The sequence below is a fragment of the Poromitra crassiceps genome, assembly GCF_964638095.1.
Source record: "Poromitra crassiceps genome assembly, chromosome: 5".
In the NCBI taxonomy this organism is placed as follows: domain Eukaryota; kingdom Metazoa; phylum Chordata; class Actinopteri; order Beryciformes; family Melamphaidae; genus Poromitra; species Poromitra crassiceps.
This window is the reverse complement of record NC_139642.1, coordinates 66,087,602-66,107,898: the sequence shown is the minus strand read 5'-3', so window position 1 is coordinate 66,107,898 and position 20,297 is coordinate 66,087,602. Positions and strand designations below refer to the sequence as shown.

The following is a 20,297-nucleotide window of genomic DNA, read 5'->3' as shown; positions in this document are numbered from 1 at the left end:
ACCTCCTCCCCACTGACCATCAGCATAGGAGCGCCCCAGGGGTGCGTCTCCAGCCCCTTCTGGTACGACCTCTACACCCACGACTGCGTGGCGACTCAATCTTCGAACACCATCGTGAAGTTTGCAGACGACACAGGAGTCGTGGGGCTGATCTCCAGGAGCGACGAGACGGCCTACAGAGAGGAGGTGGGGGCCCTGGAACAATGGTGCCAGGACAACCACCTCTCTCTAAACGTCTCCAAGACCAAGGAGATCATTGTAGACTACAGGAGGGGGGGGGGCGCACACCCCCCAATCACCATCAACGGCACAGTGGTGGAAAGGGTGGACAGCTTCAAGTACCTGGGAGTCAACACCCACCAGGACCTGACATGGGCCAGCCACACCGCCACTGTTGTCAAAAAGGCCCAACAGCGACTACACGGACTCAGCAGATGCCTGAAGAAATTTGGGCTAAGGCCAAAAATCCTCAGGGACTTCTACAGAGGCACCATTGAAAGCCTGCTGACTGGCTGCTTCACCACCTGGTACGGGAACTGTACCACCATGGACCACAGGGCGCGCGGCCCAGCACGTAACAGGATGTGAGCTGCCAGAACTGCAGGAACTGTACAACCAGCGGTGCCTCAGGAGGTCCCTGAAGATCATCAAAGACACAAACCACCCCCACAACAGCCTGTTCTCCCCGTTACCCTCAGGGAGGAGATACAGGGTCCCAAAGGCACGCACAAATCGCTTGAGGGACAGTTTCTTCCCGCAGGCCACGAGACTCCTTAATGTGTTGTAATTGTAATTATTAATTATTGATCAGTTTTTACTGTCTGTGACGGCCTAGCCATTCAGACTGCCGCCATCTTCTTCTTCTTCTCTGCCACAAGATCAAGGACCACAATGGAAATAAGTCTGAGACTTTATTGTGCTTATCCTTGTCAATTTTTAAAGCTATGATGTATTTTGTATTGCTTTTCAATTGCCGAATAAAATCAAATCAAATCAAATCAAATAACATACACAAATAGTGTAGTAGCCGTACTGTACCGTACTGTAGCTGCTACCATTACGTATGTCTAATGTTTAATTGTATGTTTAATTAGGTATGCTATTTGCACGTGTGCAAACAGAATGTTAATTATGTTTAATTATGTTTAAAGTATGTCCATGCCATTTGCACCTATGTGCAGTGAATATGTCACTGTCTTTGGCTTGTCTTATCGCTTTACTGCCTTATTGCTTGTTGCTTCTCTTGTTTTCCTGCACCTATATGCCCTGTCATTTTGCACTATGTTGTAACAGAGCCTACAGCACACGTGACACTTGTACTACGGAGTGACAATAAAAATCTTGAATATTGAATCCAAATCAATAAGAGGAGAAGCAGGGTCGGAAAAAAATGCGTTGGACCACTGCCAAGATTTATATCGCCATGGCGTGCAGAGCCGTTGCGTAAAAAGCCCACCTCACTTGCTAAACGGCTTGACAACTTTTAGACTGAAGAAAATGCCACTAGTTTGGAGTGGATATTAGTGGGATTTTTGGCCAGTCTAAAAGGGGCTTAAATGACAGAGTTTCCTGGCTGTTTGCCCCAGCTGTCTCAGTCTCAATAACTGCTTGGGGCACTTTTACTGTGTCATCTCTACAGCTGTGCTGAGTCATCTCTACAGTTGTGCTGAGTCATCTCTACAGCTGTGCTGAGTCATCTCTACGTGGACGTTTTTTGTGATGTGACATTTCTGCAAATCGCTCAAAATGTTAACTTGACAAACACAAATAAGGAATCTAAATCAAAGCAAAGATTGAGACTTAGGACGTGTGTCCACAGACTCAGGACGTGTGTCCACAGAGCGCTGTGAAAGGATACGAAGCACTAAGATCTTGGGGAACTTTTGCACTGTGAACTTCTTCGTGCATCTCCTCCTGGCTTTACACCTGTAGCATGTCTGTGGAGCAGAGGAACAAACAAAGAGCTCATCAGTAGCTGCGTTTACATGCAGCGTTTACATTACTAATTTACTGCGTTTACATGATGCACACTAAAGCTTAAATTATGCTTCGTCTGCCGACACTTTTGAAACCGTCGCAGACAGAAATGAGGACTTGAGTCGACACTTTCAAGTGTCGGCAAGCAGTGTCTGCTACCTGGTGAAATGTCTAGTGTCACTGACTACGTCACCATGTGTCGCGCAAGTCTGATTGGCTATATAGACGGCACGCGCTTGACTTCCTTGTTTTGGTTTTCGCTCGATTGAAATGAATGAACGTGTCCCCGCTATTTTTATCAGCCTGTCCTTGATGTATGACTTCGTGAAAATCACAAAGAACATCGTGACCAATTTCCCAGAGAGAGAGGAGGTGAGTTGTGTGGTTGTGTGCTGTTTATATGCGGCTGCAGTCAAGTAAGTTACATCTTGCGTCCGACGTGGTTTCACTGTGCGTTCCCTCTCTTCTCTTGGCTGTCTGCACTTATAGCGTTCGAGTGTCACGTGACCGTTGAACCGAGGCGAACGTTCACTGAAGTATAAATGCAACACCATGAGCGACACGTTCTTTTTAGTCTGTGACCATGTGCTGAGCGACACTTTCTAATAAGTATCAATTAAGCTTTACAGCCAGGGCGCGATCGGTTTCATTGTTTACATGATTTTTTTTTTCCTTTGATCGGTTTATGAAAAGGTTAAACGACCCCTCTGCAACCGATTGAAATTACAATTGGTTTGGGCTTGTTTAAGCTGATTGAGGTGTTAATATGGAGCATTTTCTTTCTTCGGTTTGGGCTTTTACTATTTCAAGCCGATTACTACGGTCCATGTAAACGTGCCTACTGTTTCCAAGCAGCCAGTTTGATCGCATAAACCAGAGGTCAGCAACTTTTTAACTGTGGAATACATTGTATGGCATAAAGTGTATTCTGCAGTTAGAAAGTAGTTTAAATTGACTTCAGGCGCAGCTGAAGCCTCAGCATCAGAACGCATCAATGCATCAGAACGCTTACCGGCTTCTCATCTCCGTCCAGGACATCTTCTTTGGTGAAGAGCCGCATGCAGTCCATCAGACTCACCTCACCATAGCCCTTCTGAGCACAAACATAGATGCATTCACATTAGCATGCAAACAGGCAACCCCACACACACACACACACGCGCGCGCACACACGCACACACACACACGCGCATACACACACACACACACACACACACACACACACACACATACAGACAGCACATTGAGAGAACAGGAAGGACACAGAGATAGCTCATGTTAAGACAAATCAGCAGTAGGTACTTTTATTTTTGATCTAATGCTTTATTTTCTCCAAAATGGAAAAAGGACAACACAATGATGTAGAATGATAACGTACCATAATAAGACAGTGAAACACAACACATGGTATGGTATGATGTATGATGACATATGGTATGGTATGATGTATGATGACGTGTGGTATGGTATGATGTATGATGACATGTGGTATGGTATGATGTATGGCCATAGCAATTAACAGAAAATGAAAACAAAACACAAGGCCAAAAGAACCAGGACCCCCCAGGACCACCGACTAAGCAGTGCAGATAACATGGACCTCCCTATTCGTTAATCGTCCAGGCAAATCTACTGTATACTCGTCGCCCGCGGGGGTCCGTTAGGGCACGCATGACGTATCAGAGGGTGTACGCGAAGGCTCTGTGCAGACAACCAATCAATCAATCAGAGGGTGTAGGCTCTGTGAAGGCTCTGTGCAGACAACCGCCTAGCTCACATTTCTTGTGACTACAAGACTCTGCATGTTCTGTAAAACCAAAACAGACGCTGAATTTGAAGAGATGCATTTTTGCACTGTGCTGAAGTTAGTTTTAGGTTGGATATTGGACAGACATCGTGTGCACCTCATTGCACGATCTGATTTCACGTTCTAGTAACGTTGTTCCTGGACCAACATTTCTTCTATTGTATGGGCGGGGAAAACCACACCCCCAAACTCAATTGATTGGTCGCTGCAATTGCTTCTTCCTGAAAACGTGCGGCAAGTAAAAAAAAAAGAGGTTAAGATTAGGGTGTGAAAAAAGTGTAGCTCCGGGTGTGTTAGGTCCTGTGGCTTAATGGGTAAGATGGAACCATGATGGAAATAAGTCCTGGACTTTATCGTGCGATCCCTGAGAATGTCATTTACCGGTATATGGTTTTTTTTACCCTGTACTTGAAGTTTGTTAAATAAACTCAACTCAACTAAACTAATGCTTGCAGCTCAGGGTGTGTTAGGTCCTGTGGCTTAATGGGTAAGATGCTTGCCTTCCAATCTGAGTGCACTAACCCTAATCTTAACCACATTTTACTTGTCGCACGTTTTCAGGATGAAGCAATTGCAGCGACCAATCAAATGAAATGATGAAATGTTGGTCCGTACTTGGTGAAATCAGTTCATGCGTGGACGATCTCCAACCTAAAACTAGCTTCACCACGGTCATTTTTGCTCCACTCAACAGAGAGAGTTAGCGATGGCTTCTCGCTCGCTCACTAGTATAAACAGAAACTAGTGCAGCTGTCAGTGTGCGCGTCCTCTCAGGAGTAACACACACACACACACACACACACACACACACACACACACACACACACACACACACACACACACACACACACACACACACTACGTCCAAGGCTTTACAATGCTGCAAGTTCTAATCATCAAAAGACAACACAGAAAGTCACCTCTGTAGCACTGACTGCGCTGACGTTTGTCTTTTGACATTCCGAGACATGTTTTGTATGAGTGGACAACATTCACCTGTCTATATTATATCTGCTTATAATAATGTGAGATGACCACATAGGACACAGAGGGTGTGGTGTGTGTGTGTGTGTGTGTGTTGTGGTGTGCGTTAGGGCTGTCACTTTTTCCCAAAATAAAATTCGAACGAACTTTAATTGCCCGAAATTCGTTCGAATATATTCGAAGTTTTTTGGTTAATTAAATTTTTTTTTTTTTTTTTTTTTCTCCCCCCCAGTCCAGCAGCCTGTTGCACCAGCTGAACGTAAGTTCTGTCTTAAGTTAGGGTGTAAAGTCCACACTAACTGCTACGTTCAAACTAGTTAGTTTGACACTAAAGTTGTGTCTTTGTTTGGTTGCACCACGGAGACGTAAGGTACATCTTAACTAGTAGACCCTAAAGTCCATAATAACCAAAATAGTGTCGCAGACAATGACGTGTACAGTATCTGTGACCAATCAGTGAAAAGCACGGTGGAAACGGTGTTTATTTACGGTTGTTTAAGTGGAGTGAAAACAGGACATGTTGCCCACCGCAAATTAGTGCTTTCATATTTCATCAACACTAATCAAATGAGAACGTTATTGAGTAACGTTCGTTTAGGTTCATATTACTGTTAACGTTTATCTGTGAGCTCTTCATCAGTATTGTAGGCTATACCACCATCCTGCCTCACTAAATTGTTGCGGTTATTTTAATTTGTATGCAGTGCTGCAGCTTGTGGGAAACAAAAGCGTGAGTCATAAATATCAAAGGGTGTAATTTATCACGGAGAGCGCGTTGCGGACGCAAAACAACGATGCGCCACGGTGCCAAGTTGCAATCCGTGCCAACTGCTATTTTACGGAGGACTTTACACCTAGTAAGACGTAGGTGTAAATTTTAAGTTCTAACTTATGCCTACGTTGTAACTATTTAACTTGGTGCAACCCAAATATTTTTAGTAGTGCGTAAACTCGGACTTAGTGAGACTTTACGTTCAAACTAGCTTACGTTTCAACTTACGCACAGCTGGTGCAACCCACTGCAGGCCACCGGGCATCAGCCCGACGTGTTAGCTTGGACGCTCACAGTCACAACACTGCCTCACAAACTTGGCTGCATCCAACTCGAGACAACTTTGGAGTAGTTGGTTAATTTTGGTTCATAAAAAAAAAAAAAAAAAAAAAAAAAAAAAAAAAAAAAAAAAAATCGAACATTCAAATTACATTTAGAAAACGAACCCCTTCCCACACATTCGAAGTTGCATTCGAATTTCGAATGAAAAGTGACAGCCCTAGTGTGCGTGCGCGCACGCGTGTGTGTGTGTGTTGTGGTGTGTGTGCGTGTGTGCGCGCGTGTGTTGTGGTGTGTGTGTGTGTGCGTGTGTGTGTGTTGTGGTGTGTGTTGTGGGGTGTGTGCGTGTGTGTGTGTGTATTGTGGTGTGTGTTGTGGGGTGTGTGCATGTGTGTGTGTTGACCAACCTTGGCAATAGGTAGAGAGAGATCCCAGAAGGGGTCGAAGACAGTGGAGCAGAACCCACAGTGGCTACAGGTCAGAGAGCTCCTCAGCTGGCCTACAAACAGGTCTGAGGGACAGGGGAGGACAGCACACGTTTTATTTGAATGTTGAACGTTTGACCTGTTTGGTCAAAATGTGGCTAATTGAATTAGAAAAGGGGCAAACGCCACTCAACCGGGCGGGCGACTTTAGACAAGCGCCCAGAGCTGAGAGGTTGTGTTGTGAAATGTCGAGAAAGAAGAGAAACTAACACATTGTTTTCTATTTTCAACCCAATGTGAGCACTGGTGATTTTACATTGGTGCACTGGAAGCACGTGCACCCCCTTGTGGCCAGATGAGGGAGAAAAAAGTGAAATGTCTACATGTAAATGATTTAAATCAATATATATGTCATATATATTGATTGATTGATTGATTTTCTTTATTTAAGTGTCATGCTTCGAATGAAGCCCAGCCCACATGGGCTTACAGGACACTTTTACTGTTCATCATTTAAACAAACAATGATCAAAACATAAAACCAACAGAAAATATATATATATATATTATATAAATATATATTTATATTTCATTGTATTCAACATTATTCAATGCAATTTCTAGATTCATTGTATTTCTGAATAAAATTAATCTGTACTTGACCTCTCAACTCAACTCACTCATATTTCTTCATCATTGTAAAGCCACAGCATAGTGCAGAGGATATTTATTTATTTTATTTTATTTATTTATTTTTAATCAGGGACAGTGCACATTAATCAACATCAATGTAAATGTGCCAGGGTTAGCTTAAGAGCTAATTTGCACCTGTAGTCCCTGAGCAGGAGACAATGAAAAGGTACATTAAAAATAATTCATACAAAACACAAAATATATGAATGTGATGTGTGTAGTTCTTCATAGATCTACTAGCCTCTTCATGTTGCTCTCAGAATGCACCACATTCATGCATTTTACTTAGTTTCAAATGTGCAACATTTCTTTGTCCTATGGGGGCACAGCCCCCCCTGGAAACGCCCCTATCGGGGTTTCACGATGGGCCGCGATGGTGCAGCACCCCCCGTTTGGAAAGCCTAGAATGTGAGTACAAGTGTTCTGCAACTGGGAACTGAACTTGCGTGCCGATCTATATATATCTATATATACATTATATAATATATGAAGTCACGTTAGCTCTGTTAGAAGCAGAACTAGGCTGGCTCCTGTGTTTCTATCGCTCCACCATGTTCACGTTACGTTCCAGAACTGCCCAGTGGACAATGACATTTCTTGGTCGGCCCATTCCGGCTCCGGCAATAAGAGAGAAAAAATAAATCCTCTGGAATAATGTAGTGGATAATCTATTTTAGAAAAACAAATGCCACCTGATGTGGTTTTGAAATGTGCTCTACTCACCAACTATCTTACTGTCTTCTCTCTCCAGGTATTTACTCCACATCTTCTTGCCTTTCTCCTCGTCCCTGGAACAAAGACAGGACAGTAGGGTTAGGGTTAGGGACCGTGGAAAATATGTTGAGCCATTTCTGCTTTATTAGACAAGATACAGTGGAGAGTTAGACTAAAAGAGTTAGTGATTCACCCTACCTCAGTCTAGCAGTGTTTAGTGAAAGAGTTAGTGATTCACCCTACCTCAGTCTAGCAGTGTTTAGTGAAAGAGTTAGTGATTCACCCTACCTCAGTCTAGCAGTGTTTAGTGAAAGAGTTAGTGATTCACCCTACCTCAGTCTAGAAGTGTTTAGTAAAAGAGTTAGTGATTCACCCTACCTCAGTCTAGAAGTGTTTAGTGAAAGAGTTAGTGATTCACCCTACCTCAGTCTAGGAGTGTTTAGTGAAATAGTTAGTGATTCACCCTACCTCAGTCTAGGAGTGTTTAGTGAAAGAGTTAGTGATTCACCCTACCTCAGTCTAGAAGTGTTTAGTAAAAGAGTTAGTGATTCACCCTACCTCAGTCTAGAAGTGTTTAGTGAAAGAGTTAGTGATTCACCCTACCTCAGTCTAGAAGTGTTTAGTAAAAGAGTTAGTGATTCACCCTACCTCAGTCTAGAAGTGTTTAGTGAAAGAGTTAGTGATTCACCCTACCTCAGTCTAGAAGTGTTTAGTGAAACAGTTAGTGATTCACCCTACCCCAGTCTAGAAGTGTTTAGTAAAAGAGTTAGTGATTCACCCTACCTCAGTTTAGAAGTGTTTAGTAAAAGAGTTAGTGATTCACCCTACCTCAGTCTAGAAGTGTTTAGTAAAAGAGTTAGTGATTCACCCTACCTCAGTCTAGAAGTGTTTAGTAAGAGTTAGTGATTCACCCTACCTCAGTCTAGAAGTGTTTAGTAAAAGAGTTAGTGATTCACCCTACCTCAGTCTAGAAGTGTTTAGTAAAAGAGTTAGTGATTCACCCTACCTCAGTCTAGAAGTGTTTAGTAAGAGTTAGTGATTCACCCTACCTCAGTCTAGAAGTGTTTAGTAAAAGAGTTAGTGATTCACCCTACCTCAGTCTAGAAGTGTTTAATGAAAGAGTTAGTGATTCACCCTACCTCAGTCTAGGAGTGTTTAGTAAAAGAGTTAGTGATTCACCCTACCTCAGTCTAGAAGTGTTTAGTAAGAGTTAGTGATTCACCCTACCTCAGTCTAGGAGTGTTTAGTAAAAGAGTTAGTGATTCACCCTACCTCAGTCTAGGAGTGTTTAGTAAAAGAGTTAGTGATTCACCCTACCTCAGTCTAGAAGTGTTTAGTGAAACAGTTAGTGATTCACCCTACCTCAGTCTAGAAGTGTTTAGTAAAAGAGTTAGTGATTCACCCTACCTCAGTCTAGAAGTGTTTAGTAAGAGTTAGTGATTCACCCTACCTCAGTCTAGAAGTGTTTAGTAAAAGAGTTAGTGATTCACCCTACCTCAGTCTAGAAGTATTTAGTAAAAGAGTTAGTGATTCACCCTACCTCAGTCTAGAAGTGTTTAGTAAAAGAGTTAGTGATTCACCCTACCTCAGTCTAGGAGTGTTTAGTAAGAGTTAGTGATTCGCCCTACCTCAGTCTAGAAGTGTTTAGTAAAAGAGTTAGTGATTCACCCTACCTCAGTCTAGGAGTGTTTAGTAAGAGTTAGTGATTCACCCTACCTCAGTCTAGAAGTGTTTAGTAAAACAGTTAGTGATTCACCCTACCTCAGTCTAGGAGTGTTTAGTAAGAGTTAGTGATTCACCCTACCTCAGTCTAGAAGTGTTTAGTAAAAGAGTTAGTGATTCACGCTACCTCAGTCTAGAAGTGTTTAGTAAGAGTTAGTGATTCACCCTACCTCAGTCTAGAAGTGTTTAGTGAAAGAGTTAGTGATTCACCCTACCTCAGTCTAGAAGTGTTTAGTAAGAGTTAGTGATTCACCCTACCTCAGTCTAGAAGTGTTTAGTAAAAGAGTTAGTGATTCACCCTACCTCAGTCTAGAAGTGTTTAGTAAGAGTTAGTGATTCACCCTACCTCAGTCTAGAAGTGTTTAGTAAAAGAGTTAGTGATTCACCCTACCTCAGTCTAGAAGTATTTAGTAAAAGAGTTTAGTGTTGTCACGGTACTCGGTACTTCGGTACTTGGACGGTACTACATTGCTACGGTACTGAACGGTACCTGTTTTTCATGGTACCGAATTTACTATTTAGTTTGCCACCATGGCTTGGCTTCATGGACCCAGCCGCCAGCTAACGTTAGCCTGTCTGCCTGATCAACATACATACATACTGCGCATACAGCTCCGCGCACTTCCGGGACTACGGTGTCCCCGAACGTCCACACGTAATCGCGAAGTCATTCACAGCTTGTTTACACGAGCAGTGCAGTGCGCACAGGCAGCGAAGATAATGGCTAACAGCTACAGCAGGAGCGGCTGCTCCTGTCCTATTCCAACAACTCAACTTGTTGAGAAGAAGAATGCAAAGAGTCGCATTTTGAAATATCAGTCCCCAAAGTCCCATCTGCAAAAAGTGTGAAAGGGAGTTCCAAACCAAACAGGGTAACACATCCAATCTCGCCAAGCAGCTGAAAGACAGGCACCCAGACCTGTTCAAATAATTCAAGGTGGGTTAATTCTTTCAAACGGTGTAAAATAACACGTTTAACAACATATCAAACAGACCTTATCCTGTCACATTCGTTTTTGAGATAGCTGGCAATCCATTGTGTAACCAAAAAACGTTTGCGCTAACGTTAACGTAACGTGTTTTGTAATGGAATCATTATGGGACCCGGCTAATACCTGGTACAGCGTTAGCTAGCATAGTGTAACATGTGTGCAATGCAATGTTTGTAATGGAAACATTATGGGACACGGCTAATAGCCGAACTTAGCCATAGTTTAACATGGCATCAAAATAAATACAAGCTTCTTTCGGGTGAAACATGTCCGTGAATTAAAACTACCGTAAATTCCGGACTATAAGACGCACCGGTGTATAAGCCGCGGGACCAAAATTGACTATTTTTTTCTTCTATAAGCCGCACCGGACTATAAGCCGCGGGTGTTTTGATGTTTAATTACCATATGAAAGGGTTCGTGCACAGAGAGGAATGTCGGGAAAGAGATCGCTGTTTGGGGAAGCTCCCATTTATTAACATTTCAACAAAACAAAACAAAAGTCAGGTCACTAATCCCCAGACAAAATCACACAACAATAGGCTACCGTATATGTGCAGCAAACCTGTAACCAGAGAAGTCAAGTCACTAATCCTCGTCTTCCTCTTCTTCCTGCGTACTGAAACCACCAAAGTCCTCATCTTCAGTGTCGGAAACGAACAGGTTCAGGGTGGCTTCGTCAACCACTCTCCTCTCTCCTTCAGGTGCCATGGCACGAGTCCGATACCTCACGAGTCCGACACCTCACGAGTCCGAAAAAAGAGGCTAACTTCCCCCAGACCCTAACCCAAAACCTAACCTCTCCCACCCCCACGCCTAAACCTAACATCCCCCAGACCCTAACCCAAAACCTAACCTCTCCCACCCCCACGCCTAAACCTAACCTCCCCCAGACCCTAACCCAAAACCATGAGGTGTCGGACTCGTGAGGTATCGGACTCGTGAGGTATCGGACTAGGGGGCAGTCCCCGTGGCGTCATCCTCTTCATCCCGCAGCAGTCCAGCGTTTTGGAACCCGTTGGTAATTGTGGATGTTTTCACACTCCTATAATATTCCGTGATCTTCCTTTGTGTGAATTCGCCGAAGTTTGTGATTTTCTCCTGATAGTCGGGAGGGAGTTGTTCAGTAGTTCTCCCCCGGACGGACAGTCCCTTTTGCCCAGGTTACGCGCGGCTGCTCTGTTTGATCGGCGGCTGCTCTCTTTTAATGCGAGATTGACTGCTTTCAACTTGAAAGCTGCCTCGTGTGAATTTCTGCGTACCTTCCCCATGGTAAGTGAGAGTGTTGCTTCTACTGCTCGTCTTGTTGTGAATATTCCTTGATCTTCCTTTGTGTGAATTCGCCGAAGTTTGTGATTTTCTCCTGGTAGTCGGGGGAGGGAGTTGTTGCCCGAGTGGCCGTTTGCTTACCGTAATTACCATATGTAAGTGGTCACGCACAGAGGGGATTGTCGGGAAGAGATGGCTGTTTGAGGAAGCTCCCATTTACCGTATTACAACATTTCAACAAAACAACATAACACAACACCACCGTTGTTTATTTTTACAGTGCACACAGTGTCCGCGGTGTGGTGAAAAGAGGGCAAGAGAGGAAATTAAAACAGAAGTGGATTTATAGTTAGAAAGAGTGCTAAAAAAGAGAGATTTTTTTTTTTTTTTTTTTTTTTTTCTGAAAAAATCCATAGATAAGACGCACCGTTATATAAGCCGCAGGGGCCAAAAAACGGGAAAAAAGCCGCGGCTTATAGTCCGGAATTTACGGTAGCTACATAAAATTGCTTGCACTCTACTTGTGTGTATGTGCAGTTGTCTTTATCATCTCTTTATTTTAGTAAATCTCACTGACGTTACTTTCCATTTAACAGTATGCGAGAGATGAAGATGAAGAGGAAGGCACAAGTCGCGGAGCCCAAAAGACCACCCAGCAGACAATTCCTGATGTTTTTGAAAAGCAGAGGAAATATGACAAGAACTCACATGAAGCAAGAAAGTGTGATAGGGCATTGGCAGAATTCCTATGCATTGATCAAATACCAATATACACCGTTGAAAAAAAAGGATTCCAGCAATTCTGTGAAATAAATTAAATTATAATATTTAATATAATAATAAAATTAAATACTTGAGGGCTACATGCCACTGGTGTTGCACTGTCTGTACTCACTGCCATACAGTTGAATGTAAGAAGAAGTAAGCAGAAGCACATTGTTTTGTTTTAAAGTTGAAGGCTACATGCCATTTGTTCATTGGAAATGGTTGCATACTTTAATAAAGGAGAATATGTTCAAGAAATATCAGTCTTTTTTTTACCGTGGTACCGAGTACCGTGGAAATTCACTAGTACCGGTACCGACTACTGAATTATTGGTACCGTGACAACACTAAAAGAGTTAGTGATTCACCCTACCTCAGTCTAGAAGTGTTTAGTAAAAGAGTTAGTGATTCACCCTACCTCAGTCTAGGAGTGTTTAGTAAGAGTTAGTGATTCACCCTACCTCAGTCTAGAAGTGTTTAGTAAAAGAGTTAGTGATTCACCCTACCTCAGTCTAGGAGTGTTTAGTAAGAGTTAGTGATTCACCCTACCTCAGTCTAGAAGTGTTTAGTAAAAGAGTTAGTGATTCACCCTACCTCAGTCTAGGAGTGTTTAGTAAGAGTTAGTGATTCACCCTACCTCAGTCTAGAAGTGTTTAGTAAAAGAGTTAGTGATTCACCCTACCTCAGTCTAGAAGTGTTTAGTAAGAGTTAGTGATTCACCCTACCTCAGTCTAGGAGTGTTTAGTAAGAGTTAGTGATTCACCCTACCTCAGTCTAGAAGTGTTTAGTAAGAGTTAGTGATTCACCCTACCTCAGTCTAGAAGTATTTAGTAAGAGTTAGTGATTCACCCTACCTCAGTCTAGAAGTGTTTAGTAAAAGAGTTAGTGATTCACCCTACCTCAGTCTAGGAGTGTTTAGTAAAAGAGTTAGTGATTCACCCTACCTCAGTCTAGAAGTGTTTAGTAAAAGAGTTAGTGATTCACCCTACCTCAGTCTAGGAGTGTTTAGTAAGAGTTAGTGATTCACCCTACCTCAGTCTAGAAGTGTTTAGTAAGAGTTAGTGATTCACCCTACCTCAGTCTAGAAGTATTTAGTAAGAGTTAGTGATTCACCCTACCTCAGTCTAGGAGTGTTTAGTAAAAGAGTTAGTGATCTTGGTCTTCCCCATAAGGAACTCGTTTATAAACATCACAAACGGCTATTTAATTTATTAACTTTTGCTGCTAGAAAAAATATTATTTTATTTTGGATTAAAGACAAACCTCCAACAAAGAGGAACTGGCACCAGATAATTATGCAGCTTATGCCTCTGGAGTTCATGACATGTATGCTGCACTCAACAACCGATGTCTTTTATAAAGTGTGGGAGCCCTACCTGAAATATATTGACCCTAACCTAGCAGAGACACTGACTATTGGATACCTCAACCGAAGTGATATTGCCACCTAAGTATTGCCTTTTGCCTTGTACATCTAATTTAATTTAATTTAATTTATTTTATTGTATTCTCATTCTCATTTGTCCATCCGTTTCTTTACTGTTGTCCACATCTATGTCTTTGCTAACCTGTGAAGTGTTTGAGCTGCCCTGTCTTTTTGTTTTTGTTTTTTGTCTTTGTCGTTGTCTTGTCTTGTAAAATTTAAAACTGAATAAAAATATTATTGAAAAAAAAAAAGAGTTAGTGATTCACCCTACCTCAGTCTAGGAGTGTTTACATTTTAACTTGTACAGGGTTTCCACCATGGCCCTGATGTCAAGACCAGGACTTTCCATAACTATATTTGACACGTCCATGACTGGAGTCACTGGACACTACAGTTCCTTCCTGTTGCATCTAATGCACTGAATGTGAAACTAGCAGGAAGATACTGTACATTCCCCTGTTTTGGATACACCTCTCAAAATTCCACGGTAACCGGTTTGGTGATCCTGACCACTGAGGAATTTCAGTGCAAAACCAGGCACAGATACACACAAACAAACAGCGCCACAGTGTGGCAGACAGAGGACTCACGGCAGGTGGTCAAAGTCCTCCATGGTGCCTCTGGGCCTGACGGTGACCCTGTTGACCTCGTTGTGCAGGCCGTCCAAGAGGAAGCGCAGAAACTCCTGCGCGTCCTGTTGGCTGCAGAACACAGACAATCAGTCAAGACAATCAGTCAAGACAATCAGTCAGGACAATATCAATGAGTCAATCAGCATTACTCAATTTCCCCTCTGGGATCAATAAAGTATTTTTGATTCTGATTCAGTAACACCAATACTAAGGTCGCTTTCACATATAAGCTGGTGGACTCGGTGCGATAGGTTGAGGCCACGTCTCGTCATAGACGCTGGTTTAGCTGGCTCAGCCTGGCTGGGGGCGGGGTCAGGGTGCGGTAAAAAACCCCGTTCTATCCGTTCAGCAAAGTTAGAATTTAGCTGATAGCCCAGCCCAGGCAGACATGATCAGGGATTTAACCACCGCAGTACATGCACATCTGAGCAGACGTCTTGTGTTCTGCTCTAGAACCCCCAAACCTGTAGTTTAGAGCCGCAGCACCGTCTTTTGGTGAGTCAGCCCATGAGATATATGGGCGGTTTTACCCCACTCGCGCGCCAGCCATTTAACATTTTGTGGGCATTCCCAGACATGCGGACTGTCTCTATTCGGGGGGTGAAGTTGCAACATTGTTTAATTTTTCATTTGGTCTGGTTCTCTTTCACACATGTAATTTTCCAAACGCACCAAACTTTCTGAACAATAGTCAGGTTTCCATCCACCTGTTTTTATGCGAAATTTCAATTTGCGCATAAAAAAACTGAGTGGAAACGCTGCCTAATTCACAAAAGCCTCCAAATTTCGCAAAAAAGTTTTCACGCTTGAGGAAGGCGGAAAGGTCGGTTGTATCGATAAAAGGAAAATGCGAAACACGCGGTGGAAACAGTTTAAGCGATATTCCGTTGTCTCTCCATTCAAAAACCAGGCAGTTTGCCTTTATCACTGCAAAACATGACATGCCGTGTAGCACGGTAAATCATGGTAAATACGCAGCACAATACCTGCCGTGGTAAACAGAAGAAGACTGGGATATTAACTTTAAGGCGACTCACTTAGCTATAGAATTGAATGAAATTGTATTCACTTACTATCTGCTCCGTGGATTATAACGTTATGCTTGCCGAGTCGCACCTGGTAATCCAGAAATGGCGTTATGGTACCTTTGTCTACTTGTAGATCATCAAGAAACTTTAAATGAATAATGTTAGATGTGTTTAACAGAGCTGTATATCGGGTCTAGCAGCTGATCAGCAGCTCAGACAGCTTCAAACACCAGGTGATTGACGGCTCTATAATTCGCAAAAGAGCAGTGGATGGAAACGCGCATTATTTCGCATTTTCTTTTGCTGACTTTCTGAAAATTCGATTAAAAGTTACGATACATTTGGATGGAAACCCAGCTAATGTCACATGGTCGAAACAGTCACTCGTCTATTGGACAGAATATAGAGGTGAAATCTCTCCTCTTCTGCCGCCTTGCCTGCTGAGGGCTGACTGAATAACACAAGTGAATCCGCAAAACACAACCCATAGAGAAACACCACCGTTATGCGATCTTGGGATTTCTGGTTTTACTTTGGTGTTACTATCAAATAAATATTTTACAAGAACGCGCCCAATATGAGCAGCAGATGACTGAGGCAGCGAGCTGTTGGGTTCAACATCATTCTGCAGACGAGACGAGCGAGGCAGCGCTGTGCGCACCGACCCGTGTGCGTGCCGCAGTGTTTGTTTTGCTTCCTTCTACCACCTTCTACTCATGATGCACTGCCTTTCCTATATTTGCTCTTGTGTTTGGTTCGGTTTGCTTTCACACCACAAACGAACCGCGCTAGAGTTCACTTGCAAACGAACCGAGACCCACGTTTTCAAGCGGACCAGAGTTTGCTTGTTTGTTCCGCAACAGAGTTCGTTTGCGCTTTCACACCACCCCAAACGAAGCGCACTATCCGAGGAAACAAACTCTGGTGCGGTTAAATCGGTTAAGCTACCTAAGTCATGTTACTACTGAACTAGTCTCAGTAACACCAATACTAAGTAATACTGAACTAGTCTCGCTTGGCAGACTAACTGTAGCCTACCAGAAAGGGAGCTAGGAAGCTTACTTGTATCCCACGAATCTGGGAGCATATCTCTGGATCTGAGTTTTGAACTCTGACGGGCTGACGGCCTCACTGCTGGACGACGTCCACATAGTCTGGAGCAGCTTGGCAAATTCTGCAACACGACAGTGGAGGTGAGATTTATTATTAATAATAATAATAATACATTTACTTTAATAACATTTATTTGATATAGCCCTTTTCAAAGACCCAAAGACACTGATTTAAAATGCAACATTTGGGTTGGTGCTAAACAGTTTCAATTAAAATGATTATAATAGACCTACATTAGCCTATTCTGGGACACTTAAAAGACATAGAAATAATCAAATTCATTCTCATTACTTTTCAAGACCTGCATACTGTAGGAGTGACTATGTGTAACAGTTCCCAGGGTTCCCACGCCTTCTTAAACATCACATTCAATGACTTTTCAAGCCTCAAGGACTTCCCAGGTCCACTTCTCTCATAGTTTGCGACACGTGTCAAAGGTCAATGACTGTTACAACACTGAGCTTTTTTTATAGTAGAACTAACAGCTTGACAGAATCTCACAGACAAAATGAGAGAGAGACTTGAATGTGTGAACACTTCTCAACTGTGCTGTGTTCAATGTATTTACTACTACTACTACTAATAATAATACATAAGTTTCATATAGCGTTTTTCTGGGGAACTCAAAGACGCTTGTTAATGTTAAGTTTAAAAAATCTATAGAACTTCAGTTTCTATTCTTGCACAAAATATATAAATCCAAGCACCTTTAATGACCCATGTCTATTTCAAAAGCTTTCAAGGCCTCACATTCACAAACTTTGAAGGATTTGAAGGACCCGTGGGAACCCTGAGTTCCACTTCTTTCAGCAACAGATATCTCCAGCATGGCAAATCCAACACGCCCCAGGTAGTAGAGAGGGAGTCAGGTAGGGAGGGAGTCAGCCAGGTGTGAGGAGTGCTTGTTTCGTACTCTAGGGGGGGCCTGTGTGACACGTCTCTCACCTTCCATGAGGGCTGTGTTGGTACGGCTGTTGTTGTTAAGGTCTCTGCGGTGCGAGTTGTGCAGGCAGTAGTCTCGCAGGCTGTTTGTGTTGCTGAGACACTGCAGGATACTGTTCATGAAACACTGCGGGGACACAAACAAACAAACAAACAAACGGATGAAATGTCATGGAGTTCAGCGCGTGAGAGCTTACTCACTGATCACGCACAACTGCCTGCAGAAATATAACGGTGGTGTTTTGAAACATAACAAGCGCCCTTTACACCTGGCATGAACCTGCATGGTGTGTTGTGTTGAGATATGATTTAGCTGCATCATATTTATAATGGTGGACGCATTGAGATCAGATGGCTTTTGCCACCAGCTTCCTGACAATCCTTTTTTGACAAGTATGTGACTTTCTGAGCTTGTTGCCGCCTGCTGGATTTGCGTGCGGTTCCTGCCTGGAGCTTCCACATTAAAGCCAATACCCATTTCTGTCCTTGTTACATGTTTGTTACATGTACATGTTTGTTACATGTACATGTTTGTTACATGTACATGTTTGTTACATGTAGATTTTGTTACATGTACATGTTACATGTAGATTTTGTTACATGTACATGTTTGTTACATGTACATGTTTGTTACATGTAGATTTTGTTACATGTACATTTTGTTACATTTATATGGTCAATGGTAAATGGACTGCATTTATACAGCACTTTCATCCAAAGCGCTTTACAATGTACCTACATTCACCCATTCATCACAACCCCTTAAACCCTAACAACCAATAGCTCAATGACACAGGGTCTATAAGTACAAAGTGTAGTAGTCACAACACATACATACAGTCATACATGACAGAGGGTGTATAGGTACAAAGTGTAGTAGTCACAACACATACATACAGTCATACATGTAAAGACTGAACAGAGGGTGTATAGGTACAAAGTGTAGTAGTCACAACACATACATAATGACAGAGGGTGTATACGGTAAGTACAAAGTGTAGTAGTCACAACACATACATACAGTCATACATGTAAAGACTGAACAGAGGGTCTATAAGTACAAAGTGTAGTAGTCACAACACATACATACAGTCATACATGTAAAGACTGAACAGAGGGTGTATAAGTACAAAGTGTAGTAGTCACAACACATACATACAGTCATACATGTAAAGACTGAACAGAGGGTGTACAAGTACAAAGTGTAGTAGTCACAACACATACATACAGTCATACATGTAAAGACTGAACAGAGGGTGTATAAGTACAAAGTGTAGTACCGTAAATTTCGGACTATAAGCCGCGGCTTTTTCCCCGTTTTTTGGCCCTGCGGCTTATATAACGGTGCGGCTTATCTATGGATTTTATCAGCTAACGGCCGCTCGGGGACCTCCAAAATCTATGGATGTTGGTATGAGGCAGAACGAGAGCAAGACAGACATTACGAGAGCGAGACCCTGATTGGATGATGTTGCAAAAAATGTGCCTCGCGACCTGATTGGAGCACTGTGCCACTACGCTCTCTCAGCCACTACAGTAAAACACCCTCCCTCCTCCCTCGCTCCGGGGGGAAAATGGCAGCGATTGAGCCTGAAAGACAGTCTGAATGAAATTGAATGTAACATTCCCAATTCTATGTATTACATTCTAAAAAACTAACGGCAACATTTTGGAAGGCTAAGCCACACAACTAGCTCGTTGTAATCTAACATCATGCTTCAAAAGATGGAGAACTGGCTGTGTTACGACGATGGCGGCGAGAAGAAGAAGGAAAGAAGGAAATCGAGCAGCAGCACGTAACCTTGGCATCAGGGTGTTGACACAGAGAGCAGACGGCCGAGGTGTGTCCACCGTTCAGATCCGACTGAAGGCCAAAACAGTCGCCACCGAAATGAAAATTGAACATTTTAGAGGTGGACCATCCTGGTGTTTCAGATTTATGAGACGAAAGGGACTGTCCGTCAGGGCGCGGACGACTGTGTGTCAGCAACTCCCTCCCGACTACCAGGAGAAAATTACAAACTTCGGCGAATTCACACAAAGAAAGATCAAGGAATATTCCATCGGACCGGAGCAGATCATAAATATGGATGAAGTGCCTTTGACGTTCGACCTGCCTCTCACTAGGACTGTTAACAAGAAAGGTGAATCGTCCATCACGTTGAGAACCACAGGTCACGAGAGAACGAATTTCACTTGTGTTCTTGGCTGCACAGCATCTGGAGTAAAGCTCCCGCCGATGGTGATTTTTAAGCGTCTCACAATGCCAAAAGAAAAGATCCCCAGCGGGATATGCTTGTTTTGTTGAAATGTTAATAAATGGGAGCTTCCCCAAACAGCCATCTCTTTCCCGACAATCCCCTCTGTGCACGAACCCTTACATATGGTAATTAAACATCAAAACACCCGCGGCTTATAGTCCGGTGCGGCTTATATATGTAACAAACAGGCAATTTTGCTGCTGCGGCTTATACTCAGGTGCGCCTTATAGTGCGGAAATTACGGTAGTCACAACACATACATACAGTCATACATGTAAAGACTGAACAGAGGGTGTATAAGTACAAAGTGTAGTAGTCACAACACATACATACAGTCATACATGTAAAGACTGAACAGAGGGTGTACAAGTACAAAGTGTAGTAGTCACAACACATACATACAGTCATACATGTAAAGACTGAACAGAGGGTGTATAAGTACAAAGTGTAGTAGTCACAACACATACATACAGTCATACATGTAAAGACTGAACAG

The 20,297-nt window shown here is 42.8% G+C and overlaps 1 protein-coding gene across 2 annotated transcripts in view; it reads right to left on the bottom strand.

Annotated features, from left to right (window-relative positions):
• The window catches only part of usp2a (ubiquitin specific peptidase 2a), a gene marked incomplete at its 5' end in the record, with an annotated part of 73,362 nt that overhangs the window by 7,338 nt on the left and 45,727 nt on the right, over positions 1 to 20,297 (bottom strand). For both annotated transcript variants that reach the window (XM_083637338.1, XM_083637339.1), the window contains 7 exons: positions 1,859 to 1,937; positions 2,990 to 3,070; positions 6,227 to 6,330; positions 7,661 to 7,725; positions 14,416 to 14,526; positions 16,548 to 16,659; positions 17,544 to 17,667. In XM_083637338.1, coding sequence (XP_083493464.1) covers positions 1,859 to 1,937; positions 2,990 to 3,070; positions 6,227 to 6,330; positions 7,661 to 7,725; positions 14,416 to 14,526; positions 16,548 to 16,659; positions 17,544 to 17,667 — 676 coding nt within the window. The remainder of the gene's footprint in view (positions 1 to 1,858; positions 1,938 to 2,989; positions 3,071 to 6,226; positions 6,331 to 7,660; positions 7,726 to 14,415; positions 14,527 to 16,547; positions 16,660 to 17,543; positions 17,668 to 20,297) is intronic.